The following is a 25,596-nucleotide window of genomic DNA, read 5'->3' as shown; positions in this document are numbered from 1 at the left end:
AAAAGAGGAACCTCTTAGCGCCATCGCCGGCAGAGAGAGGTCCTCACGGAGAGAGGTCCTCACGGCCAGAAGGTCCTCACGCGGTGGCAAAGAGGCGGAGGTTTGGGGCCAGCGAGCCAAGCAAGGGTGGGCTTCCTTGAGCAAGAGATTGCTGCGTTCTGGGCACACACAGCCGTAGAAGTGAGCGAGCGACTCACTGAGAGCCTGCATGCACGTCTGGCTTGGGGCTGGGACATACACCATGTCAGAGGCAATTATGTAACATCAGATGGGGGTTACAAAGGATCACAGCTAGACCTAGAGAGGTCCTCAGGGCTAGAGGTCCTCACGGCGGCGAAGAGGCAGCCCTGCGAGGCGGTCGGGCCAGCGGGCGAAGTTGGCAGTCTGGGCGTTTGGTGCCTGTCGAATCGCGCTTGCCTTGCCTCTCGCAAGCGGCAAGATCGCACGCTCTTTCATTGAGTCTTGAGTTCCGCTTCCGGGGTTGTCAAATGTCAGAAGACGACAGAGGACATATGGTTGTAAAAGATAAAGATAAAAGGAAGGGAGGGTGCATTCCTCAGTTATCGCTGTGCTAGTGCATGCACACGTAGTACACGTCTTCCTCACTCATTCATCTTCACCAAAAATGGCACGACGGGGGCGAGAGGCTGAAGAGACGCGCAGTACTTGGATTTTTTCCTGTTTTTTTTCTGCGTGACATCGAGTCAGCTCGTCGGAGCTCGCGCTGTCGGCCCGCTGTCGGCCGCCACGCCGACACATGCTCCGCCTTCAGCTCTCCGCGCCGCCTGGCGCGGCACGGCGCGCCTTCGCCGCCCTGCCACGGTTGGCGGCGGCTCGTCCTCTCGCTCGCCCGCTCGCGCCGGCCTTTGGCCGCGCGGCGAGAGCCCTCTCGGCCAAGCCGGTGGACATTGACCCCTCCCTGCTCGGCGACACGTCCCTCTCCGGCGCGGCTGGCGACGGCGTGCCGGTCGGCACGCCGCGTCCTGGCTGGAACAAGTACGGCTACGCCACCCGTTGCGCCAGCGTCGTCAAGGCGAGCACCGCAGCCAGCGAAGCCACAAACAGCGCCGCGTGCCGCTCTCCCACGCCACGCCGCCGCCGCTGCTCCGTTCGCAGCCGAGCACCGCCGAATGCACCAGCGGCACACGCACTCTCGCCCGCAGCACTCCCTGCTACAGCCGTGCATGCTAACGCCTCCCTTCAGGTCAGCGACTACGCGATCCGGCGCGTCAAGGCGCTCTCGCTGCCAATCGTGCTCGGCTCCACGTTCGAGCTCGACGACTCGGCGCACGGCGCGCGGCTGCACGCCAAGAGCGAGACGGCCTACGCCGACGGGGACGGGCGACCGCCTGCACTCGATCTCGGCTCGATCTCGGCTCGATCTCGGCTCGATCTCGGCTCGATCTCGGCTCGATCTCGGCTCGATCTCGGCTCCTCTCAGCTCAATCTCGGCTCAATCTCGGCTCCTCTCCGCCGCTAGGTACGTGTACTCTCGCTGGGGCTCTCCCACCAACGAGGGCGCGGCGAGGCAGGTGGCTGCGCTCCCCGTCTCCGTAGCCTGCGTGCGGGCGTAGACCTCGCCTTCTGTGCTGCCATCACCTGCCTCCAACGCCACTGCATGCCAGTCCCCTGGTCGGAGCGACGGGCCGAGGACGCCTACCGCTGCTACTAATTAATTAGCCGCAAGTAAGTAATCAATTAGACCTAATTCGGTAATTCATTCGCCGAGGACGCCTACCGCTGCTACATTAATGATTAACTCGCAGAGGCCTACCGATTATTAGTTATTGAGTACTAATAACTGATTGCGTCTCGGTAATTATAAGTGACTCCCTCGCCGAGGATGCCTGCCCCTACTTTTCTTTTTTCCGCCTCCAGGTGGCGGCGCTCGAGGGTGTTGGCCCAGACAGCGACGGCGGCTGCATGCTCTTCTCGTCTGGCATGTCGGCCATCACCGCTTCGTTGATGGCTGTGCTCAAGGCGAGGTCGTCGAGAACAGCCATCGAGAACTGAACCGCCATCTGGAAGCATGCCCGCCACCGCGGGATCACTAATGGCGGTCCTCGCGGCGGGCGATGGGTGGATTGGTGAGTCGGTGGTTCGCTCATTGGTGGTGGGCGGTGCTGCTGGGCGATCACGCGAGACTATGTGATTCTGGCGAGAGATCAATCACCCAGTTTCACAGCTGGAGGTGTGAAGAGACGCCCTTCACATGGTGTGGCGATGCAATCTGGTTGTGGCGAGCGGCCAATCACGTGTGATGCGGCGCTACCGTTCTAGGCGGGCGACCACGCAGTCTTCCCCTTCACGGTCTTCGGAGGCACGCTGCGAGAAGCTGAGTCGAGCATCAGCTTGACCACGCGCTGGTTCACTGAACAGGTCTACGGAGGGACGCACGAGTTTCTGGTCGAGTTTGCGCAGCACTGGGGCATCGAGTGAGATGTCGCCGAGATGTCGCCGAGATGTCGCCGAGATGTCGCCGAGAGACAGCCGAGATGCAGCCGAGGTGCAGCTGAGAGACAGCCGAGGCACAGCCGAGGTACAGCCGAGGTACAGCCGAGGTACAGCCGAGAGACAGCTTGGCTGCTCTTCACCCCACACCACATATCTCGCCGCATCTCGCCATATCTCCCCCTCTCTCCTCGAGGTACTCGCTCGTCGACGCGACGGACCCCGCCGCGTATGCCGCCGCCCTCCGCCCCTCCACCAAGGCGGAGCGCACGGCGTCGCCCCGCCGAAGGCCCCGCGGCTCTCCGTGAAGCGGTTCGTTCCTTTGGCGGGTAGGTGGTGTACACCGAGTCGCCGGCAAACCCGACTTGCCGGCTGACCGACCTCGAGGCTTCATAAGCTGTCTAATTAATAATTAATAATTAGACTTTGATTACTAATACTTGCCGGCTGACCGACCTCGAGGCGGTCGGCGAGGTGGTGAAGAAGCATGCCGCCGCGGGGCACGCCAAGCCATGGGTGATGTCTAGGAAGTGTCTAGGAAGTGTCTAGGAAGCGTCTAGGAAGTGTCTAGGCACGCCAAGCCATGGGTGATGTGCGACTCCACCTTCGCCACCCCCTTCCACCAGCGCTGCCTCGAGGTGCCGGCCGTGGACACGTCGCGATCTCGCGATCCACTCTCGGGTGATCTCGGGTAATCTCGGGTAATCTCGGGTAATCTCGCTGCCTCGAGGTGCCGGGCGTGGACGTTGCGATCCACTCCGCCACCAAGTACATCGGAGGCCATTCGGACATCCTCGCCGGCGCCGCCACCGCCGAGTCTGGCGAGCTCCTGCACGGTGTGAACGGCGTGTCTTCACACCGCCCCGCTGTGAACAGGCGCCGCCACCACCGAGTCTGGCGAGTTCCTGCACGCTCTTGCAAAGGTGCAAAAGCTGCTGGGCGCCCCGCTCGCCCCCTCGAGTCCTTCTAATGATTACTTATTAGACAGGAACTATTAATATTTCATTAGGCGCCCCGCTCGCCCCCCTCGAGTCCTTCTAATGAATTACTTATTAGACATGAACTATTAATATTAATTAGGTGCCCCGCTCGCCCCCCTCGAGCCCTTTTAATGAATTTACTAGTTAGACATTCATTATTAGTTAATATCTAATCAGGCGCCCCGCTCGCCCCCCTGGAGTCCTTCTTACTCGCGCGCGGTCTCCGCACCCTGCACGTCCGGATGGAGAGGCACGGGGAGAATGCGATGCGAGTGGCGAATTAGTTGGTTATTAGTGACAGGTCCCGAATTGACTAATTAATTAGGCACGGGGAGAACGCGATGCGAGTGGCGAAACTGCTGGAGGCGTCGCCGCTGGTGGAGCAGGTCCCTCTACCCCGGCCTGCCCTCCCCGACGAATTAGTAATTCACACTTGATTGAGGAGTGAATGAATCAGGTCTTCTACCCCGGCCTGCCCTCCCACCCGGACCATGAGCTCGCCAAGCGCGTCTTCAGCTCGGGCGCGGAGTTTGCCGCTGCTCCGCCCAATGGTGCTGCACTCGGGTAGCTAGCCGTGGGTCGCGAGTCGCTGTTCTTAGGCGGGCCGGGCTGCCGCTCTCGCCGCGCCCAGTCCTTCGGAGGCGTGCCCGCCTTCAGTTCCGAATCAGTTAGTTCACTGGTTAGCCACTGATTTACTAACCAGGCATGCTCGCCTTCATCATCGCGGGCGACGACGAGACGGCGCTGCGGCGGGGCCGGCGCCTCTGCGAGCGGCTCGAGGTGACCACGCTCTCCCGGGGGGGGGGGGGGGGGGGGGGTGATGAACTCGTGCATTGCTGGGCAGGTGATCACGCTCGCCGTCTCGCTCGGCGGCACGGAGTCGCTCATCGAGCACCCCCCCGCCTCCGACGCTCGCGAGGCCCCTGGTCGCCGAACCTTCTCGGAGCCTTCTCGGGCCCTTCTCCTGTAGGCACCCCGCCTCGATGACGCACGCCATGATCCCGCGCGCCGACCGCCTCGCCGGCGGGGGCTGCAGCCGAGATGCGCCGAGATTGAGGCCCGAGAGCCAACTAGAAGAGGCCGAGGTGCAGCCGAGGTGCAGCCGAGGTGGAGTGAGCGCTAGCTAGCGAGCGCTCTCTCACAGAGAGTAGCTCTCAGCGGAGTCGGCAGGAGTTTCTCCTCATCACATTGCGCCTTGACTCTGCATGCATGCGACTGCCCGAGATCGCGCGCAATGCTCCGCGTGTGCTCCGCGAGTGCGTGTGCCCCGACGTCCGTGCTAGGTCCGTGTGTGTCACACCGACTGACAGACACTGAGCAGGGCCGGTGTCTGTGGACAGGCGGGCCACGCACGCCCTCTACAGGAACTTTCTCGGAACCGTCTCGGAACCGTCTCGGAACCTTCTCCTGCAGGCGGGCTGCGCGACGGCCTCGTTCGCCTCTCGGTCGGCCTGGAGGACATCGACGACCTGCTAGAGGACCTGGAGCAGGCGCCGCACGAGACTGCACGAGATTGCACGAGATTGCGCGAGATTGCACGAGATTGCACGAGATTGCACGAGATCACCCGAGATTGCTCGAGGCGCCGCACGGGCTGGTCTGCTAAGCAGTGCCACTCACTATGTCGTGATGATGCTCGAGGAATCTTGTGGCAGGCGCTCACCGGGTGCGACGACGGGCAGTGATCTGGGCGAGGGGACGACGAGCGGCGGGCGGCGGGCGAGGGCGGGAGAGCGGAACATGAGGAGTGGGCTGGAGCGGGCGCTGTCAGCCGCCGCCACTCTCTCTCCGCCCCCTCCCACCGTGTTCGCAGCTTGCTCGCCGCCTCTCGCCAAAGCAGCGTCGCCAAAGGAAGGGAGCACGGCATGAGCATGGCGCATGACTCCTCGAGGTACATACTCACTGGCGCATCTCTTTTCCTAAATTATATGTGCGCTCGCGCGCACAGTCGCCGCGGATTTTTTTTTTAAGCGGGCCCCGGTGCCCCGGACGCGCGTGGCGTGAGCTCCACCCTTGCATCCCTCCTCGGCCACGGGTGTGTCCGATCTCCGAAGCTCACAGGGCCACACGCTCGACGTTCTCTGACGATGGCTGGCAGTCATCTTTTGATACACCGAGTTTCCAGTCGCCTCCATCATGAGGCGTGCATGCAGCTGGCCTGAGTCGCCTCACCACCTTGCCTGTCTGCCTTGTGAAGTTACTGTGCGCAAGCCTTCAAGAATTCGGCATCGCTGCCGCCGGAATGATCTCGCCGTTGATTCGGTACACGGGCACAGCGGAGATCCCCGAGGCCTTGGCCTGAGCATGACGGTCTAGAACCTCATCCTTGTGCGCGTCGCTGGCTAGCACAGCCTTAGCCCTGGCCAGGTCCAACCCGGCCACCTCTGCCGCTGAGAGCAGCGCGTCGTGGTCAGTCATGCTACGCCCATGATGGAAGTATTTGGTGAGCAGGGCGTCCTTGAGTGCCGTTTGCGTGCGGTGCGGATCGGGAAGGGTGCGCGCGTAGTCGAGCAGACGGTGGCCATCAATTGGATGACCCGTTTGGCCCTCGTACGCAAGGCGGACACACGCATGGCATATCACTCGGCCCACAGACACCCCGCCCCACCCGCCGCACCCGCGCGCGCCCCGACCGTGACAGCAGCTTTCGCATACAAGCACTGCGGCCCATCATTCAGTGGCCCTGACGTTGAAGAAGATCGTCGTTGCTCGCCCCGCCAAGCTGCAGGTGGAAGACATGCACTCGCCTGCTGGCCTTCGCCTGGTCAAACCACAGATGCCACTGCTCTGCGGTGGCCAGAGAGGTCGGGCGGAAGAAGAGCTTGCGCGCGTAGAGGGCCGGCGGCCGCTTCGCCATGGTCATGACAGACGACAGTGGGCCACTGCGAAAGCCCACGTCGGGCTTGCCGACGTGCACCCGCGCGAAGTGAGGCGGCACACCGTCTGCGGCGTTCGGCGGCAGCTTCTTGAGGACTTGCTTAGTTTTGCCGTGCCACGTGCCAAGCCGAGCGCTCAGCGCCATCTCGTGGAAGGCGCACAGGTGCAGGCATTGCCGAAAATCCGGCTCTGTTTCGTGATGGATCCGCTCCGACGTCTCGCGCACTGTGATCATCCACAGCCCCGACGCCACCGTTGGCACGCACCAGGCCGCGCCGTCAAACAGGAGCGTGCCCTCCTGCCCGTCGCCATGGGGATGGCCATCGTAGAAGCGAAACGACGGCTCCACCACGGTGATCGTGTTCTCACCGGCGGGCACGAAGACGAAGCCAATCACGTCCTCTGGCACTGCTTGGGATACGTGCTGGATGCACCCCTCCTCTTCCACACCCTGCTGCCGGTAGAGTACCAACGGGTAGAGGCGCATGAAGGCACGCTTGGGGGGGCCGGCGTCCGGTGGGAACTCGCGTGCTGATGCCGGCAGCAGCCCGCCAGCGAGCTGAAGTGCTGGGCAAAGCTGCAGCAGTGCATTCCACCACACGGTGTGTTCGTCTGGCAGCCACTGCCGCGCCTCACGGCATGTACACACGATAAACAGAAGATCCCGAGCGGAAAGGAATCGGGCGTAGCCATCCGCGTGGAGCGCTGTCGGAAGGGTGGATAAGCGGCTCATATGTGCCGAGAGCGCCGTGCACGCGGCCTGACAGCGAGCCGTCTTTTGTACCAGGTATAAAAGAGAATTCAACAAAAAGAACTCTCTCGCACAGCACACAGGTTCGACACAGGTACCAAAAGAGGCACAGCCTGCGACGGACCTTTAGAAGGCGCCGTCGTCCTCATGGAGGTGGGCACGATCGGGGGGACAGTCGAATCCGCGAGCACCGTAGTGCTCGCCGAAAAGACCATAAAAGAGAATCTTACAACAAAACTCCCTCGCACCTGTGTTAGTGCCAGTGCGCGCCAGTCCCGTGCCCAGTGTTGTAAAAGAGAAGGAACAAACCAGGTTGCGACCCTTGTTCCGCACTCGGCTGTGAAAGCTGCTGGTTGCCGCCGGTTGAGCAGCACCCCATCCCCGTCCACGTTGTCGGTTGCTGCCCCATGTCCCGCACTCGGGGTGTGTGCTTCTAGCCCCGTTCTCGGGAGGGGGGGGGGGGGGGGGGCAAATTTCTAAGAATTTTTTACATACACTAACTGACACCGCAAACCCTGTCAGCAGTCCACCTTCGTTCGGGTAGCGCACCGTGATCCTCGTCGGCATCCGCGCGGGGGTGCCCTGCTGCCGGGCCTGCGCGGCCCGCCACGAGCGGGATGGGGCTCGCTAGCCCCTCGGCGTGAAAGTGCGACCGAACTTCTGCTACACTAAGACACGGAACAACAATGACGACAGCGGACAGGCTCTCCGCACGGACCGTGCACACCATGCAACCCGGAGCACGAAGACCCACACAAAGACCCTAAACGGTCAGAAACAAGCACAGTCCGAGGCAAACCCGGTCGTCAGCGGGCGAGGCGACGGCATGCTAGATGCTTCCCTCGCACTGCTGCTCGGTACCAACAACGCACCGTCCTCAAGATCCAAGGTGCGTCACGCAGCCGCGCCTTCCCGGCTGCCGCGGCTTCACCTCTGTGTGCCGCAGCTCCGCCTCTGTTCTCAGCCCCGCAACGAGACATGTCTGCCCCGTTTGTTTCGCCTCGCAGAGCCGCTCCTTTGGCTGCCGCACTCTCACCTTGGGCCGCAGCTTGGGCCTTTCCTTGGGCCATCAACGCACCAGAGGATGATACCGCGCTCCTCACACACGGCCACCAGCTCAGGCCTCTTGTTCTTGTAGTCCACGTAGAGGTCCTGCACGCGAGGGGAGGTGCGATGAGCATTGGGCGGGGGAGGGGCGTGTGGCGAGGGGGGGCGTCTCGCGCCTTCAGGCTCGGGGCGGCCCCCTCCTTGAGGGCGGCGGCCAGCGCCTTGCAGCCCTCGTCGCCGATCTTGTTGCCGTTGAGAGCGAGGTTCTCGAGCCGCGGCGCTGCCCCCTCCTTGCCGAGGGCGACGGCCAGCGCCTTCCAGCCCTCGTCGCCAATCTTGTTGTCGAAGAGCCAGAGCTTCTCGAGCCGCGGCGCTGCCCCCTCCTTGCCGAGGGCGGCGGCCAGCGCCTTGCAGCCCTCGTCGCCAATATTGTTGTCGAAGAGATAGAGCTCCTCGAGCCGCGGCGCTGCCCCGCTCGCGAGGACCTCCGCCAGCTTCGCCGCCTCCGCGTCGCCCCAGCCGAGGCGGTCGTAGAGCAGCTCGGTCGCCTTGCCAAACTGCTCCTTGAAGGCGGCCTCGTACAGCCGCTCCACCAGCGGCTTGTCGTCCTTGCCGTTGGTGAAGCTCTTCTTCTCCAGCTCCGCCGCGAACGCAGACGGCAGCAGCGGAGGGCGCCGTCCGCCGTCCTGGGTGCAGTCGCGGACGATGCTGATGCAGTCGTACTCCACGCCGTCGCGCATCTTGCCGAGGTCGAGCGAGAGAGCGCCGGCCTTAGTTAGGCCCGCCCAGCTGGCCTCCATGAAGCACCAGCCGCGGTCAAAGTACTTGGCCACGTTGGTGCCCTCGGCCTGATCCTCCGCCTTGTGGCCGTCCGGGAAGGAGGTCAGCCGCAGCACCCAAGTGTGCTGGTGGGAGTAGAGCGTGCCGAGGCTGCCCAGTCCCTGCTTGAAGAGCGCGTTCTGCTCCTCGGTGCGCATGACGCCGTTGGGGGGGTCGGGGTGCTGGTGCAGCGAGCCGAAGTCCCAAAAGACGCCGAGCCGCGTGATAGTGCCGTAATTGTCAGTGAGCAGGGCCTTGAGCGCCCTTGCGACGCGGGCGAGGTTGGCTCCGCGCGGGTCGGGGTGGTCCTTGGTATTGTTCTCCCTGGCGTGCGCGAGTCGCTCGTCCTAGGGAGCGAACTAGTGCGAGTCACTAGTGTACTCGAATGCAAGCGAAGGGTAGCTCTCGTCTGCTGCTGCTGCTGCTGCTGTTGCTCTCGCTAGTACTGCTGTTGCTATTGAAGCTGCTGTCTAGTCGCTACGCAGTTGTGCCGCTGTCTGTTAGCTACGGTTGCTGTGCTAACGTGCGCATCGTGTTCACGCACACCGCACCACTTTCCGCCCCCGAAGGATAGGAGTGGTGCATTCGGGTGCGCATCGTGTTCACGCACGTGTGTGTGCTACCGCAGAGTGGCCTGGAGGCGACAGATTGCTTCGTAGAAGCGCTCCTATGCCTTGTCCCCGGGAGGTGTCGCAGCGTGCGAGCGGTCGTCGTCGCTCCGAGCTGGCCAAGCGTATTGGCGGGTCGCCTCACGCTTGACCTGCTGGAGTACCGCTCGCACGCCGCCCCGGGGTGGCGGGGTGGTGGTCCCTGCGAGACCACCCGACGCCGTGACTCACGGGAGGGGCAGCCAAGCCCTCCACGTGCTCCACGACGCCACCCGCCTACTAGCGTTTCGTGTGAGCTACGGGCGGCGTGCAGGTTCGCTGAGCGCATCTCGCTGAGGCAGCTGTGAACGCGCGCGGTTGAGCGAGCTCGGCAGAGCGATATTGCGATCTCGCCATAGTGCCATGCAGCGGCACAAGTCGAGCTGTGAACACGCGGTGTGAATGAGCTCGGCAGCGAGATTGTCTCATCTCTTGAGCGAGATTGTGATCTCGCGATAGTGAACGAGATTGTGATCTCGCGCTAGCGCTCGCGATGGGTCTTGCCATGCATCGATCACATGGCGAGCTCGGCAGAGAGATTGTCTCATCTCTTGAGCGAGATTGTGATCTCGCGATAGTCAACAATCTCGCTATGGTGCCCTGCTGCGGCACAAGTCGAGCTGTGAACACGCGGTGTGAGCTAGCTCAGCAGAGAGATTGTCTCATCTCTTGAGCGAGAGATTGTCATCTCGCTACAGTGCCATGCGGCGGCACAAGTCGAGCTGTGAACACGCGTTGTGAACTAGCTCGGCAGGCGCTATAGTGCCATGCGGCGGCAAAAACCGAGAGCTGTGAACACGCGGTGTGCACGAGCTCGGCAGGGAGATTGTCTCATCTCATGAGCGAGAGATTAGCATCTCGCTACAGTGCCATGCAGCGGCACAAGTCGAGCTGTGAACACGCGGTGTGAACGAGCTCGGCAGGGAGATTGTCTCATCTCTTGAGCGAGAGATTAGCATCTCGCTATAGTGCCATGCAGCGGCACAAGTCGAGCTGTGAACACGCGGTGTGAACGAGCTCGGCAGAGTGATTGCTTAATTTCTTGAGCGAGATCTCGCTATAGTGCCATGCAGCGGCAAAGGTCGAGCTGTGAACACGCGGTGTGAACGAGCTCGGCAGGGAGATTGTCTCATCTCTCGAGCGAGAGATTAGCATCTCGCTATAGTGCCATGCAGCGGCACAAGTCGAGCTGTGAACACGCGGTGCGAACGAGCTCGGCAGGGAGATTGTCTCATCTCTTGAGCGAGAGATTAGCATCTCGCTATAGTGGCATGCAGCGACACAAGTCGAGCTGTGAACACGCGGTGTGAACGAGCTCGGCAGGGAGATTGTCTCATCTCTTGAGCGAGAGATTAGCATCTCGCTATAGTGCCATGCAGCGGCACAAGTCGAGCTGTGAACACGCGGTGTGAACGAGCTCGGCAGGGAGATTGTCTCATCTCTTGAGCGAGAGATTAGCATCTCGCTATAGTGCCATGCAGCGGCACAAGTCGAGCTGTGAACACGCGGTGTGAACGAGCTCGGCAGGGAGATTGTCTCATCTCTTGAGCGAGAGATTAGCATCTCGCTACAGTGCCATGCAGCGGCACAAGTCGAGCTGTGAACACGCGATGTGCACGAGCTCGGCAGGGAGATTGTCTCATCTCTTGAGCGAGAGATTAGCATCTCGCGATAGTGCCATGCAGCGGCACAAGTCGAGCTGTGAACACGCGGTGTGAACGAGCTCGGCAGGGAGATTGTCTCATCTCTTGAGCGAGAGATTAGCATCTCGCTATAGTGCCATGCAGCGGCACAAGTCGAGCTGTGAACACGCGGTGTGAACGAGCTCGGCAGAGTGATTGCTTAATTTCTTGAGCGAGAGATTAGCATCTCGCTATAGTGCCATGCAGCGGCACAAGTCGAGCTGTGAACACGCGGTGTGAACGAGCTCGGCAGAGTGATTGCTTAATTTCTTGAGCGAGAGATTGGCATCTCGCTATAGTGCCATGCAGCGGCAAAGGTCGAGCTGTGAACACGCGGTGTGAACGAGCTCGGCAGGGAGATTGTCTCATCTCTTGAGCGAGAGATTAGCATCTCGCTTATAGTGCCATGCAGCGACACAAGTCGAGCTGTGAACACGCGGTGTGAACGAGCTCGGCAGGGAGATTGTCTCATCTCGCGCGCGAGAGATTAGCATCTCGCTATAGTGCCATGCAGCGGCACAAGTCGAGCTGTGAACACGCGGTGTGAACGAGCTCGGCAGGGAGATTGTCTCATCTCGCGCGCGAGAGATTAGCATCTCGCTATAGTGCCATGCAGCGGCACAAGTCGAGCTGTGAACATGCGGTGTGAACGAGCTCGGCAGGGAGATTGTCTCATCTCTTGAGCGAGAGATTAGCATCCCGCTACAGTGCCATGCAGCGACACAAGTCGAGCTGTGAACACGCGGTGTGAACGAGCTCGGCAGGGAGATTGTCTCATCTCTTGAGCGAGAGATTTAGCATCTCGCGATAGTGCCATGCAGCGGCACAAGTCGAGCTGTGAACACGCGGTGTGAACGAGCTCGGCAGGGAGATTGTCTCATCTCTTGAGCGAGAGATTAGCATCTCGCTATAGTGCCATGCAGCGGCACAAGGCGAGCTGTGAACACGCGGTGTGAACGAGCTTGGCAGGGAGATTGTCTCATCTCTTGAGCGAGAGATTAGCATCTCGCTATAGTGCCATGCAGCGGCACAAGTCGAGCTGTGAACACGCGGTGTGAACGAGCTCGGCAGGGAGATTGTCTCATCCCTTGAGCGAGAGATTAGCATCTCGCTATAGTGCCATGCAGCGGCACACGTCGAGCTGTGAACACGCGGTGTGAACGAGCTCGGCAGGGAGACTGTCTCATCTCTTGAGCGAGAGATTAGCATCTCGCTGTAGTGCCATGCAGCGGCACAAGTCGAGCTGTGAACACGCGGTGTGAACGAGCTCGGCAGGGAGATTGTCTCATCTCTTGAGCGAGAGATTATCATCTCGCTAAAGTGCCAGGGCAGCGGCACAAGTCGAGCTGTGTGCGCAATGGCTCTCAGCCGCCGCCCGCAACGGGTCGGGTGTGTCGCACTTGCCGCTCGGCAGCGGTGGCTAACGCAGTTAGACCGTGTATCATACACACGGTGTCACACGCTTTCACACCCGCAACGGGCACACAGCCGTGTATTGGACTTGCCGCTCGGCAGCGGTGGCTGACGCCGCTGGCCCATGTATCACTCACATGGTGTCACTCCACGGGCGCAGTCGTGTCGCACACGCCATCCGCAGCGGAGGCTAGCGCCTCTAACCATGTCTCAGTCACATGGTGAGATCGCATCGTGCTCGCAATTCGGCAGATCGCTGGGGCAACGAAGTCGCGCGGGCTGGCGGGGCTGGGGCGCGGGCGAGCGGGCTCTTCGCGGCGTGGGCCGGCTGCAGGCAGCGCGCCGGCTATGCATGCTGGGCCCGAAGGGGCCTGCCCAACCACCTACGGTTCGCAGGGTGTGGCGGGAGGGGCGAATCGTGCAGTGTGAGCGAGCGAGCAAACGCAGCGGGGCAGTGTGCATCGCTCGCGAACAAGGAGATCGGCGATCGACTTTGTGAAAGCCGAGCACGTGAGGCGCCGTCACAGCTGTCGCTGTGAATGGCTTATCGGATGGCTACCTGCGAGCGGGCTGCAGGTGGCCGGGAGGTGGGAACCAAGGCCGTCGCGATCGACAGGCCTACTCGTACAATACGGGCTCCGCTCCACACCGACCAAACCTCTCGGAGCTAATCAGCCACGGGAGGGAGAGCGCGGCGACGGGAAGGTCATACTCGTTGCGGAAGTTGGTCGCCTCGACGAGGTCGGCGAGGGGGAGGAAGGCCTCTTTGGGCAGAGCCTGGCGGTGGGCGAGGACGCCGCCCGCCTCGGCGTGGCTGATGATCCACTGCGCGTCGAGGAGGGCGACGGCGCCGCTCGCGAGGACCGGCTCCAGGTCGCCGCCGCCGCGCTTGCGCCACAGCTCCAGCTTCCTCAGGTTCACGCCGAGATCGGTGGATAAGGGGAGGGCGGCGGCCGGCTGCGTCGGCGCGGCGGTGTCGGCGGGCGTCACGAGGTACTGCGCGATCGACGAGGTCGCGCACTTGCTCGCGCCGTAGATGAAGAAGGTGGGCTCGCACGCGTAGCCGCTGGCGTTGCCGATGCAGCCGTCAGCGCTCTCGGCGGTCTCGGGGTGCGTGGCGCCCTCGGTGCGTGCGGCGCTCTCGCCGTGCACAAGCGACAGTGCCGGCTGCAACGGAGGCTGAGCCACGAGGAGGAGGCCGAGCGCCGCGACCGTGCCGACGGCGAGCAGGAAGCAGCGGGTGGCGTGCGGATGCGTGATCATAGCAGGCTTGGGCGGTAGGATCAGCATGCTATTTCGATGGCGTGGACCGGCACAAGGGGTTGTTGTCGGCGAGAGCACCGGGCTCGATGGATGAGGCAGTGAGCCTCTTTTACAGCTGTGAGCTCGTCAGGAGAACGCTGTCAAAATCCGCTGTTCACACTTGGATAAGCTGTGGGCCGACCAGTGGGGTCGTGGTCGAGACCGAGGTGTCGAACTGAGAGCCACTACTGAAGGCTTCCTCCGGCCACCGCTCGACTACCCACGCACATGGCCGGTCCTGTGGCTTGCTGGACTCGCTCAGAAGCCTCAATTCGCGCACACCTTTGCTCTCCGGCTCCCGCGAGTGCGTTCAGACACGGCCCCCGCTCCCGACGTAATCATTAGGGTAATCGTAAAGCCGTACGTATACATGTACACTCTGAAAAACAGCTTATCTTCTGGTTTTATAATATTCAGGTGTTTTTTAGAATGTCGGGCGAAGTGTGCCAAACTGTGCACAAACCCGGCGGCCCGGTGTGCTCGCGATCGAGCCAGTGTGTGGTGTGTCGGTTGCGGGTTGGGGCCTCAACGGTCTCGGCTGGGCACCAACCATCATTTTCCACGGCCAGCGAGGCCCAAAACGCAAAAGGCTGCCTGGCGCAAGGTACGAGCAGACAGAAGAGGAGCGTCGTAGCGAAGTAGGACTGCGCCTCCTTCGCGCTACGGCCTACGCGCGCCGATCCGCTCCAGTGCTGCTTGGATGCCGACTCCACCACGGTCGAACAGCTGGTGCAGGTCGTCCGACGCCTCCGCGTAGGCGGTAGGGCTCCGACAACGAGGCTGCGCACGGTGCCAAGCCTGTTCACGAGACGCGGCTAGCACCACATTGGTGTGAACCGCCTCGATCGAATGGACGGACGTCAACGGATGGCACCCTACCCCCTGTCGAAAGACCTGGCGAGTAGAGGCCCCGCCCACCCAGGGTACCCCTCTCGAGGGACCCAGTGGGCTCTTTCGAGGACTCGCCGGGGCTCTGCTCCAAGAGACCTCGAGAGAGCGTGCGTGTGCCTCCAGTGGCTGGCTTGGTGCCGCGGGCGTGGCGCCCGCACTCTTCCTTCTCTACTCTGCTTTCTCGGTCCTCGAAGCACATCTTCTCAGGACGTCAACCCTCCCCCTTTCCCAGAGTACCCACCACCCCCCTATAGCCTATCTTTACTTGGACAGTTCTCAATGGACCCCCCCCCCCCCCCTCCGGCCCCGTTGTACGCCTTAAGGTGTGTGTCTCGCGCCTTGCGGGGGGGGAGCGGAAAGGAGGAACCTCTTCCCAAGAGCACCACTCTTGGAGCGCCGCCACTACCACCCAGAGCGCGGGGCCAATGTGTGACGGCTCGAACCCGCTAAGCCATCCCGCAAGCGGGATGGCCCGCCACTCGAACCCGCAAGCGGGTGTACGAACCGCGAGCGGCTCGCACTCGTGACACGCAGGCGTCCGACAGACGGCGCCGGGGCTAGGCGACCGAAGAGGAACTACGGCAAGAACCGCACACCACCCGCTGACGAGCGCTCGCGGAACTGGTCCGCGGCGCCCGCCAGGGGCGTGCGCGAGACAGGGCTCGGAGCCCTTTTCTGTGAGCAGGGATTCCCTCCCGGCGGGGGTTGTGGCGGAGAGCCGGCATGGGAATCGCCGGCCCCCACCCATGGGGTGCCCCTGCCAGGCGCCGCAAGCGGTGCCCGACAGGGGCGGGTGCCCCCACCCCGAGGGGTGGGGGCGGGGTCGGGGCCCAAAGTGATTCGGCCTATCGCCTCGGCAAGGTCCTCGGTGCGATTCTCCACGGTGTCGTCGAGCGAAAGCGCGGTAGCCGCGGAGGTGATGACGTCGACATCGGTGGAATCGGCTGGGTCAACGTCAATGTCGATAGCTCTTTCACGTCGGATCCCCTTGTTGTCTCCGATGTGTCGCGCCTGCGCGCTCGGCGTGTATGAAATCCATATCACCCCCTGCTCCACGACTGGGGCTTTTGGCGGCGCGGGCGGGGCGCTAGGCGGCGGTTTGTTTTCGGGGGAGTCGGGTGGGTCATCGGCGTAGCTAGAGGCCCCATCACCGATGTCGTCGAGTGGGATGGTTGTTGCTCCTCCGTTGATAGGCATGTCGTCGCCCACGGTGCTGCTCTCCCCGTCGTCTGCGTCTGTTGGGACAGACTCGTCTTGCCACTCCGGTGCGTCGCAATCCCTCGCGCCGCTCCTGCCGAGGTCAGCTTGCTTATCGACGTAGTCGTTCCACTTATGACCACTGTGCCCCTTGACGTGTCTCCATGTCACTTCGTGCCTCGACGCTAAATGCCGCCACGCTGCTCTAAGATAGCTCGCTAGTTGTGCGTTCTCCCCCGGCGAGATCCTCCCCGTCGCACACGCCATCGCGTACTCGCTGTCCGTTCGGACCACCCCTCGTGAGCCTGCTGGTCGTGGTGCCGTGTGGAGTAGTGAGCGAAAAAGCTCCGCAAGCGCTGACAGCTCCGCCGTGTTATTGGTGTGTTTCCGCGCCCCCACGAAAGCGGCGTGTACGGGGCTAGTCACGACGGGGCCGTAGCCTTCGGTCACAAGCATGGCATTCACGTCGCATATGCCGTCCCCGCCCATGACTACGGCGTACGCCCATCCTGCCCTGCCTCCGTCTTCCGACCCATCAGTGTACGCCGTCCAGTCGGGTGGTTGCTGCTGCTGTGGGGGCGTGGTGCCGTCCCGTCGACAGGGTCGAAGTATAACTCCTGACGCCTCTCCACCATCAGCCGCACTTTAACACGGCAAGCACCGCCCCTATCACAAGGCTCGACGCTGAGTAGTGCCATCGTGTTGCTTGTGCAATCATTTGCAGCAATGTCGCGGGCAAGCTGAATCCTCTCCGGAAGCGCGCATTGGCCGTCGTCAGAAAAGAAGCCGGACGCGAGCCAATCCCTTTCCCACTCTGCTACTGGTCCTTCCCCGGGCGAGGGCTGCCATCCGGGTATGCGAAGGCGTATTTCCCTCTCGGTTTGCTGTGCTCTCTTCGCCGTGTAGTAAAATTGGCGGACAAGTGCCGCCCTAGCGTCCTTGAAGATGGAGTCGACTCGGGCGTCCGGCGTCGCGTCGTGTGCAAGGTTCGCGTTGTAGTGCCGCCGCCGCACGATGCCCGCCAGCGTCTCCAGCATCATCACGCGTGTCGGCGTTGCCCCAATGCGCCCCTCTGCCATCTGTCCTCTGCTCGTAGTAAGCCGAAACCCGGTTATGCAGAGTCGGCGGTGTTCGTGTGCGAGTTGTTGCCATTGCGAACGCCGTGTCTCTTCACGCACCGCCTCGTCTAGCGTTGTGACTTCCAGAACCGTGCGGAGGGCGGCCTCATGGACCAAGCCTGTGTAAGGGCATTCGAGGGCTAGGTGCCGAGTGGTCTCGATTACAGTCTCTCCCCGGAGCAGGTAGCATAGGTCGCAGATGCCTCGCCGGCGCTGCTTGCGGCACCTGTGCGGTCCGAGCGGCAGAGCGTCCGCAAGGATGGAGTACGCGGTGTCCGACGTTGGCCTTGGTAGGTCGCAGTCGTGGATTGATCCGAAGATCGATCGTGCTATCCGCCCCTCGCTCCCCTCGTGTTCGCTCTCGGTCCCCTTCTCCTCGTTGTCACTCTCGTCGTCTTCTTGTCCATCGCCGTCGTTGTTGCTACGGGGGCCGTCAATTTCCATCGAGTCGACTGCGGCGTTGAAACGATCGAGAAGTGGGCCTGTAACCTCTCCCTCTGTGAGCCACCGGTCATCCCCCGGGCCAGCGTTCTCAAAGCGCACCTTGTATTCAAAGTTCCCTAGTATTTGCTGACTTGGTCGTCGCGCAATAATACGCTCGATGGTCCACTCTCTATTTTCGTCCTCGTCGATCTCCCCTCCCTCCCGGGCCGTATGCTTGAGTAGGTCATAGAAGCGCGTGGTAGTGTCTTCATTGCTTGCCGGGCGGGATGCATCGAGCGTGCGCATCGGCCGGTATATCCTCGAGAGGCGAAGTGAGGCGAGGTGTTTGACTGCGACGCAAATCTATCGCGGCGCACTCGCCATCTATCTGTGTGAGCCTAGCGCAGCGCGAACTCGCCGTCTGAGCCTAGCGCAGCGCGAACTCGCTCTGAGCCTAGCGCAGCGCCTCGGAAAACACCATTTTGGCTCGCCAACAACCCCTAGGTAGGTAGGTAGAAAGGTGAAGAACAGCCAGGCTCGGACTGGACACCAACGCGGTATGGGTGGACGCTGGACAGATGATGACGACACGCACGAGCGACACACAGACACAAACAGGCTCACAAGACACACAGCCATCTGGCTGCCACACACCCTGAGTCGGCGTACACAACCCCTCCGCGCGGTGAGGGTTTTTTTATAACTCCGGTGGTGTGCCGGTGATAGTACTAGCACGCGCCAGTTCGCACCTGTGTCGAGCCTGTGTGCTGTGAGAGAGAGTTGTCTTCTTTAAAATCTTTTTTATGCAGATTCAATCAAGGCGTCGTGTACGGCTCCTTTTGGGAAAAGCCGATCAGGCGCGTTATATGCCGCCGCTCGCTTTCTCTGCTCTGCTCACAGCCCTCTCCCGCCCACCCGCTGCACTCGCGAGTGGTGCATCGCCACTGGGCCCACGGGCGCGCACCCCGCAACATTCCCGCCCGCCTGCAAACCGCTCGCCGCACCACCCGACTGCACTCGCTCGCGGATTTGCAGCAGGCATGATGCAATCTTTGGCCCAGCCTGTCCCGCTGCCCTCATCACTGCTGCCGCCTCGCAGGTGGTCAGGCGGTGACGCGCTGTACGCAATCGCTTGCAACATCAGGATGCTGGCTGTCCCGTCCAAGCCGCCCCCGTCAAAGCAATATCTGAACCAGCTTCGCCTCCACAAGGCCGCGCCGGCGCCCATCCAGGTCGCAGTGTCATCGGGCACCGTCCCGTGGCCCGATCTGGTTGTGCAGGCCCGCCTTAGCCCGCCCATCCCGCACCGCTGCTCCCCTTTGCCCTCACCTCACTTTGCTGCCGCCTCGCAGGCGGGCCCAGCGGTGAGCGCGCTGTACGTAATCGCGCTGCTGCTCTCCGCACCCATCTACCTCGTCTACTATCTCCTCGACAAGTTCATCTTCCCGATCTTCCTCTACGCATTCGAGGCCATAGCGCGCACACCGTGCCTAAACGCCACAGCGCACAGTGAGGTGCTTCCGGGCGACGGCTGCGCCTTCATCACCGGCGCGGACAGTGGCATCGGCAAGGAGATCGCGCTCAACCTCGCGAATCGCGGCTTCGACCTCGTCATCACCTCGCACAACGAGGAGCACGGGGAGGAGGTGCAACGCGAGATCGCGGCCAAGTACCCACAGATCAAGGTAATTCGACAGGACGCATGCATACTGTGTGTTGCTTGGCGGCGCATCTCGGTGACACTGAACTGTGTCTTGCCAGGTGAAGTACTTTGCGGCCGACCTGGCCGCGCCCGACGCGGCAACACACGTCTACGAGGAGATCTTCCCGTTGCTGCCGGATTGGTGCCAGGACGTCTCGATCCTGGTCAACGACGCCGGCGTTGGCTACTACGGCGCCTTTGTGAACGTGCCGACGAAGAAGCTGCAGATGATGGTGCAGCTCAACAACAACACCCCGGCGCGCGGCTGTATGCGTAGCGCCGAGGTAGCGCCGAGTCGTGTGTAGCCACCGCGAGGAGCGAGCTCGACCTCGGTAGCAACACGCCTGGCCGTGATGTACCTCGAAATCTCTCTTGGCAGGTCGGCCTGATGAGCTACTTCCTCGAGGGGATGATGGCGCGGAAGCGCGGCATGGTCCTCAACCTCGGCCCGCGCCAGTCGCGAGGATGTCGGGCGGGGCGGCGGCGTGTCTCGAGGTGAGAGGTGGGGCGCGATGTCACCCGTAGGCTCGATCCAAAGCTTCGACCCAGGCCCGGCCGAGGCCACCTACGGAGCGACCAAGGCCTACTGTTGCCAGTTCTACTCCTCTTTCGCGCAGACCCCGTGACTCGAGAGGGTCGGCTCGTCTCCCTCAGGCCTTTCTGCTCAGCATCTCACGCGCGATGCACTACGAGCTTCGTTCCACCGGCATCTCCGTCACCGCCGCGTGCCCCGGATTCACGCACAGATGCCATCCAGAGACGACTCTCTAAACGGCACACCTCTTCACACTGCCGACGCGCTGTGAACAGGCAGACGAGCTTTTGGAAGCCAGACGAGGAGCCGCTCGGCGCCAAGATCCCCTGCTTGCTGCAGCAGGCCGCGCCGTGCGCCGCCCAGTGCGTCGAGGGCATGTTTGCACGCAAGCCGTGCGCCCCCCCCCCCCCCCCCTGCCCCCTCCTTGCACCCCTCTGCTTGGCATGCCATACTCGTTCCCATCCTCGCGTTGGCTGCCCGCTCTCCCTAGCTACGACTCTATAGCCCGCGGCCGCAGGTATGTCGTCACCGGCAACGTCGGCGGGCTATTCAACCGGTTCCTCGTCACCGTCGGCCAGATGAACTCGGAGGACTTTGGGTGCTGGTTCGTCAACACGCTCTGGCGCCTCCCAAAGAAGGTATAGTCTCCGCACATAGACGGAGCGAGCGGCTTCCCGGGGCAGTTTGGAGCCGCGACGCCGGCGGGGCGGGCGCTCCTGACCTCGGTGGTACTCGTAAGTCGTGCGTGTATGAACCGCACACTACGGCTTTAACCGTGTATGCGAGCCTCTCCTGTGCATGTATCCCTCTGAGCTCTGTTTACTGCGACAGACGACACTAGCCTCTTCACTTGCCTCGCACACACTATATACTGCAGCGACAGAGGCATAGATTCTCAAGCCTCGACGATCGTGTTATAATCATCATTCTGTTCTAAGCTTCTACGACCTGCCGCGCGTACACATTAAGAGATTAGAGAACTGAGAACAAGATGAAGATTACGGCTCTAAGAAACACCTCGCGTGGCCATCTAGCTCCGCGAGAGCGCCGTCTCTCAGACGCAAACGACCGCCTGGGCGGTCGGGGCGGACGGCTCGCGCGCGGACCGCGCCTCACGCCCCTTGCGGCGGCCCAAATCTCGCGCGCCCTCGATCCGCTCGACGAGCTCCGGGTCTCGCCGGCGGAGGACGTGGTCCGCCTAGGGAGGGAGGGGGGGGGGGGGGCATGGGACACGTCGCGGACGTACAGTCGCGGCGTCGTGCGGAGCGCGTGTGAGTGGTCCGCCTCGGCGTAGCAGATTAGCAGCGTGCGCGTGCTGGTCAGGAGCGGCGACAAGCCGACCGAAACGACCGGGACAGCGAGCGCCGCGGCGAGCGCGTAGCGGCGCGGCAGCGGCAACATCACCCAGATCGCCTGCGTCTGGCCGTGGTGGCCGAGGGCGGCGGCGAGGGCGGCACACATGGCGAGCGTGACGAGGAGGCATCCTGCGGTGGCGAGCCAGACCACGGGCGAGACGAGTAGGATGTTGGCGGCGACGTCCATGCCCGCCTTCTTGACGAGCCTATTGGTGGACGCGTCGTGGACGTGTCCGTGGACGAGTCTTGCACGCGCTCCCGGCGACGGGGGTCCCCGACGAGCGCCCGATGACGGCGCGGCCCGAGGCGAGGAAGGAGCGGCCGTACAGGCCGGTGTAGACGAGCGCCCACTCGTTGAAGGCCTCGGCCGCGCGCTTGATCGCGTCGAGCACGCAGTCGACGCAGCAATTGACGAGCTTGAGCGGCAGCCCCAGCGGGACGCAGTTGCTCATCCGCCTGTACTTGAGCTGCTTGAGCGTCGCGACGAGTGCCTGCACGACCGCCACCACGAGCGTTCCGAAGCAGATCGAGCCGAAGCAGGTCGTCATCGCCCGGAGCAGCGCGTTGGACACGACGGGCTTCAGGAGGAGGCCGACGCAAGGCGCTGGCGCTGCCACCGTCTCTGGCACAAAGACCCACGCGCCGATTGCGCCGGCCGCGGTGACGTCGGAGACGCCCTTGCACACGTTTTGGCCCCAGTACAGCGAGAGGAGGAGGAGAAAGTAGACGGCAGCGCAGATGGCCGTCACCTCGCCCGAGGTGTACCTCGCCTCCGCGCCCTCGCCCCACTGCTGGTAGAAGTCGTCCCAGAGGTGCTCGACCACGCGCTGGATTACGTAGACGGCAAAAGGAAGCCACAGAAGAAACCAGCATGTCGCAGCGAGTGCCGAGCCGTACGCCACCTGAATAAGAGAGGTCACACGGCGTTCAGAGTGCGCAAGGCCCGGTGCGCGTGGGTGAGCACAGTGCACGCGCGGCCACCGTGATGAGGCCCGGCATCTCGAGCAGCAGCGCCGCAGATTTGGACAGCAGCGCGGCGCTGGTATCGATCCGCCACCGGAGGAGGTAGACGCTGAGGAATATGGCGCCTCCGACCAGAGCGACGCCGAAGCCCAGGTTCGACCCGTACTCCTCCGCATAGCCAAGCTTATTGGGGCCGGCGGCGTCGGCGGCAGCAGCGACTCCGAAAGCCACGAGCGTACTGGGCACCGCAAAGAGCGTCACGTACAGCAGGCGGAGCGCCTGCGTCTCAAGCACGAGCACGAAGCAGTGCACAAACGCGAATGAAGTGCAGAGCGAGAGGGCGAGCGCTAGCGCAAGGTCGCGAGCTTGGTGGTGTTCGAACGCCGCCTCGCCGAGGTAGCTTTCGGCGCCGAGGAAGGGCGAACCAACCCACACGACCGCAATCACGTGAGCGAGGAAGAGCCAGATTGCCCACGCGTCGCGAAGCGGCAGCGCGTCGGTCTCGTCCATTCTCAAAAAGGAGCTGTGCGCTCGCTTCCGTCGAACGGCTGCCTGCAGCTTCACGACGCCGCGCATGACGGCCTTCTCGTGGTCTGAGGCAGAGGCCCGGCTGCGAAAGAGCATGGAGGGATTGTGCTCCACAGCGTGCAATCACGTAAAAGAATTTGAGCTGCGGGCACAACACTGGGCACGGTACTGGCGCGCACTGGCACTTACACAGGTACACTTAAAAGAATTTTACAACCCAACTCCCTCGCACGACACCGGGTACGGACTGGCACTGCAAAGGCGACGGCTTAGAAGCCGTCGCCCTCACAGATGCCGTCCTCCTCACAGAAGGCGTCGTCGGAATGGTAGTCAGGCGGATGGTCGAATCCGCGAGCACCGTGGTGCTCGCCGAGAGGACCATCCCCATCATCCTCCGACTCCATCCCCTCCCCCCCCCGTCGCTCCCGCCGCGCCCCCCGCCGGCGCCCGTCGCGGGACTTCCTGCCCCCCCCCCCCGCCAGCGCCGCGGGCCGGGCCGCTCCGCAACTCGCTCCAGGTCCCCCTCAAAGAGGAGGACCCGCCCCTCCCTCACCGAATCCTCCCACCCCGGGAATGTGGGACACCGCAAACAGAACCGCGCCCCGCGTCCCAGCAGCTCACAATCTCTCCCGCTCCCTGGCGCCTTGAACTCCGCCGCGAGCGCCGCGACCACCTCGTCGCGCTCCTCGGCCGAGAGCCGCCTAAACGCCGCCTACGCAGCCGCGCCGCAGACTTGTTCTGCGCGCCAACGGCTGGTGACGCTGTGTTGATGCCCTTGAGCTAGTCCTTCCCCGGTCGCCTAGCCTCTGCGCTGTCTGGCGAACGCCTGTATGCCATGCGCGCGGACCACGCTTGCGTGGATACGTGGGCTGCCACACACCCTGAGTTGGCGTACACATAACTCAGGGCCACATCCTCCCTGTCGCCCCCCCCAGCACTCCAAGGTGCCAAGAGAACAAACAAGGGCACAACAAACAACAGAAGACAGGAAGTAACATGCTAGGCTAGAGCAGACCGCTCCGCCTCTAGCAATCTCGCCGGCCGGCGAGGCACGGGCGAGACCGTGTGTGTGTGGGTCTAGTCAGGTGTCTATGGACGCCCTCCTCACAGGCTAGCGGCCTACTGCTAGCCCTAACTCGCACTCATGGGAGATGTCAGTTCATTGTATGAGTGTATGCGATGTAGAGGCGCGTGTGCTGCTTCTAGATCGCACACCGTGCCCTGGCACTATGACGGAGTTAGTTAGACGTGCGACGTGCGACCACAGCGCACCCGTCGTAAGGTCGACGGGCGCGCGTGTCAGCGAGAGAGTTGCGGGCGGAGCCATACCCGACTTTTTAGAGGACGAGCCCCGCACCACGGTTGCCAGCCGTGCCTTCGCGGGGGCCGCCCCTCGAGCCGCGTCTCGTCGCCACTGTCCCTGAGTGCGTCCCGCCTTGGCGGCACACACTCGACGAGGACAGTCCGGCCGACGAGATCGTGTCGCGCGCCGGCGACGGTTGCGGCGAATCCCACAGCGTTTGATTGATTGATGGGAAGGCGACACACAGTCCGACCAACGACTGGGACACCAACGCGGTATGGGTGGACGCTAGACGGGCGATGACGGTCACACAGGAGCGACACACAGAACCACAAGACAAGACACTCAGCCAACGGGGCGGCTGCCACACATAGCGTTTTTAGAACCGAGGTGTCGACGAAAGCGACAACAATGGTATTGCTAAAAAAAAAAACGGAGTCGCTTAGGCGGCTCCGGTGGTGTGCCGGTGATAGTACTAGCACGCGCCAGTTCGCACCTGTGTCGAGCCTGTCTGCTGTGAGAGAGAGTTGTTTTGTCTAAATGCTAAAAATCTCTCGAAAGCGCGTGTGAAAGGTGAGAACCGAGTGGAGGCAGACGGATCAGAGACGTGCCGACAGCCTTTATCATCAGCCTCTGGAATGTCGCTCGCCCTGGACGCTGCGGAGCTCGCCAAGCTGCCCCCGCCGGAGGTCGACTCGGTCGAGAGCTCGCCCGTCGAGAGCTGCGACGAAGAGTACGAGCGCTCCGCGGTCGCCGCGCTGATCGTGCTCAGCAGCCTCGCCGAGCAGCACGCGACCGCGCAGGGGGTGGTGCCGTGCCGCCGCACGCCGTCGACGGAGTGGGAGTCGGCAGGCTCGCAGTCTGACTCGCCGCGCGTCGTTCGGCGCAAGCTGGGGGACGGTGCGGCCGCCTCTGCCCTCTGCAGCCGCGGCGATGCGCAGACGCTCAAACACTCAAACCGCATCCAGCCGAGCCCTGCGCTGGTTCGGCGCCGCGCACGCGCACCGGCGGCCCGACGGCGTTCCCGCCCACGTCGCAGGCGGCTTCGCCCCCGGCGCACGCTTCCAGTGCCGGTATCCGGGTGCGCCTCGCCCTCTGAGACCCCTCTCAAACTCCCCCCTCGTCGCCGCCGCCGCCGCGGGCCCGTCTCCTCCACCACCTGCCTGTCCGTCGCCGCGCAGCCCGCGCCGCCTCGCCCTCCGCCGCCACCCCGTCGCTCCGCCTCCCACCCGCCTCCCCGACCCGCCATACGCCGCAGGTTGCGGCAAGTTTTATGCCTCGACGGATGCCGTACGCAAGCACTGTCGGAAGCGGCACAACGAGTGGCTGGGCCAGCTTGACCAGGTGACAAGCGACCCCCCCCCCCCCCCCCGGGGGGGGGCGCCGCCCGCCCGCCCCCGCCCTCGGTTGCTTCCCCCCGCGCCTCGCTCTTCGCCTGTCTAATCCCCGGGGGGGCTGCTGCTGGCCGCCGGCCTGCCGGTTGGAACCCCCCCGTCTTTTTCGCCGACTGCTTTTCGCCCAACGCTCCCTTTACCTCTTCAGCGCGCCGCTTTCCCCCCTATCGCCACTGTCACACCCTCGGGTCTCCCACCCGGGCAGCTGCAGCCTCCTC

The 25,596-nt window shown here is 63.0% G+C and overlaps 8 protein-coding genes across 8 annotated transcripts in view; 3 read left to right on the top strand and 5 right to left on the bottom strand.

Moving 5' to 3' along the window:
- Nucleotides 1-757: 757 nt before the first annotated feature.
- Nucleotides 758-5,116, top strand: EMIHUDRAFT_106701 (hypothetical protein; the record flags this gene model as incomplete). Its single annotated transcript, XM_005759145.1, has 10 exons — nt 758-967; nt 1,879-1,985; nt 3,023-3,089; nt 3,182-3,287; nt 3,328-3,374; nt 3,889-3,982; nt 4,135-4,211; nt 4,276-4,357; nt 4,845-4,876; nt 5,087-5,116. The coding sequence occupies 10 exons, from the start codon at nt 758-760 to the stop codon at nt 5,114-5,116; spliced, it is 852 nt and encodes a 283-aa protein (XP_005759202.1).
- Nucleotides 5,117-5,645: 529 nt separating this feature from the next.
- On the bottom strand, nt 5,646-6,004 carry EMIHUDRAFT_218839 (hypothetical protein; the record flags this gene model as incomplete). Its single annotated transcript, XM_005759144.1, has 2 exons — nt 5,646-5,888; nt 5,999-6,004. The coding sequence occupies 2 exons, from the start codon at nt 6,002-6,004 to the stop codon at nt 5,646-5,648; spliced, it is 249 nt and encodes an 82-aa protein (XP_005759201.1).
- Nucleotides 6,005-7,936: 1,932 nt separating this feature from the next.
- EMIHUDRAFT_218837 (hypothetical protein) lies at nt 7,937-9,510 on the bottom strand (the record flags this gene model as incomplete). The annotated part of the gene is made up of 3 exons (XM_005759143.1): nt 7,937-8,114; nt 8,203-9,272; nt 9,472-9,510. 3 exons carry the CDS (start codon nt 9,508-9,510, stop codon nt 7,937-7,939), a joined length of 1,287 nt encoding a protein of 428 aa, XP_005759200.1.
- Nucleotides 9,511-13,285: 3,775 nt separating this feature from the next.
- Nucleotides 13,286-13,957, bottom strand: EMIHUDRAFT_218835 (hypothetical protein; the record flags this gene model as incomplete). The annotated part of the gene is made up of 1 exon (XM_005759142.1): nt 13,286-13,957. One exon carries the CDS (start codon nt 13,955-13,957, stop codon nt 13,286-13,288), a length of 672 nt encoding a protein of 223 aa, XP_005759199.1.
- A 1,479-nt stretch (nt 13,958-15,436) lies between these two features.
- On the bottom strand, nt 15,437-16,546 carry EMIHUDRAFT_218834 (hypothetical protein; the record flags this gene model as incomplete). The annotated part of the gene is made up of 1 exon (XM_005759141.1): nt 15,437-16,546. One exon carries the CDS (start codon nt 16,544-16,546, stop codon nt 15,437-15,439), a length of 1,110 nt encoding a protein of 369 aa, XP_005759198.1.
- A 2,148-nt stretch (nt 16,547-18,694) lies between these two features.
- On the top strand, nt 18,695-20,787 carry EMIHUDRAFT_438649 (putative short chain dehydrogenase). The gene is made up of 8 exons (XM_005759140.1): nt 18,695-18,878; nt 18,951-19,283; nt 19,360-19,557; nt 19,680-19,746; nt 19,826-19,881; nt 19,955-20,040; nt 20,111-20,227; nt 20,353-20,787. Exons 1-8 carry the CDS (start codon nt 18,744-18,746, stop codon nt 20,477-20,479), a joined length of 1,119 nt encoding a protein of 372 aa, XP_005759197.1. The 5' UTR covers nt 18,695-18,743; the 3' UTR covers nt 20,480-20,787.
- A 20-nt stretch (nt 20,788-20,807) lies between these two features.
- EMIHUDRAFT_218831 (hypothetical protein) lies at nt 20,808-22,777 on the bottom strand (the record flags this gene model as incomplete). The annotated part of the gene is made up of 5 exons (XM_005759139.1): nt 20,808-20,841; nt 20,942-21,033; nt 21,078-21,396; nt 21,470-22,092; nt 22,172-22,777. The coding sequence occupies 5 exons, from the start codon at nt 22,775-22,777 to the stop codon at nt 20,808-20,810; spliced, it is 1,674 nt and encodes a 557-aa protein (XP_005759196.1).
- Nucleotides 22,778-24,586: 1,809 nt separating this feature from the next.
- Nucleotides 24,587-25,596, top strand: part of EMIHUDRAFT_453396 (hypothetical protein) — a 1,483-nt gene continuing 473 nt past the window's right edge. Inside the window, exons 1-3 of the mRNA XM_005759138.1 lie at nt 24,587-24,884; nt 25,024-25,065; nt 25,243-25,337. Coding sequence (XP_005759195.1) covers nt 24,623-24,884; nt 25,024-25,065; nt 25,243-25,337 — 399 coding nt within the window. The 5' untranslated portion in view covers nt 24,587-24,622. The remainder of the gene's footprint in view (nt 24,885-25,023; nt 25,066-25,242; nt 25,338-25,596) is intronic.

Source organism: Emiliania huxleyi, assembly GCF_000372725.1.
Source record: "Emiliania huxleyi CCMP1516 unplaced genomic scaffold EMIHUscaffold_81, whole genome shotgun sequence".
Classification (NCBI taxonomy): Eukaryota; Haptophyta; order Isochrysidales; family Noelaerhabdaceae; genus Emiliania; species Emiliania huxleyi.
This window is presented reverse-complemented; position numbering and strand designations above follow the sequence as displayed.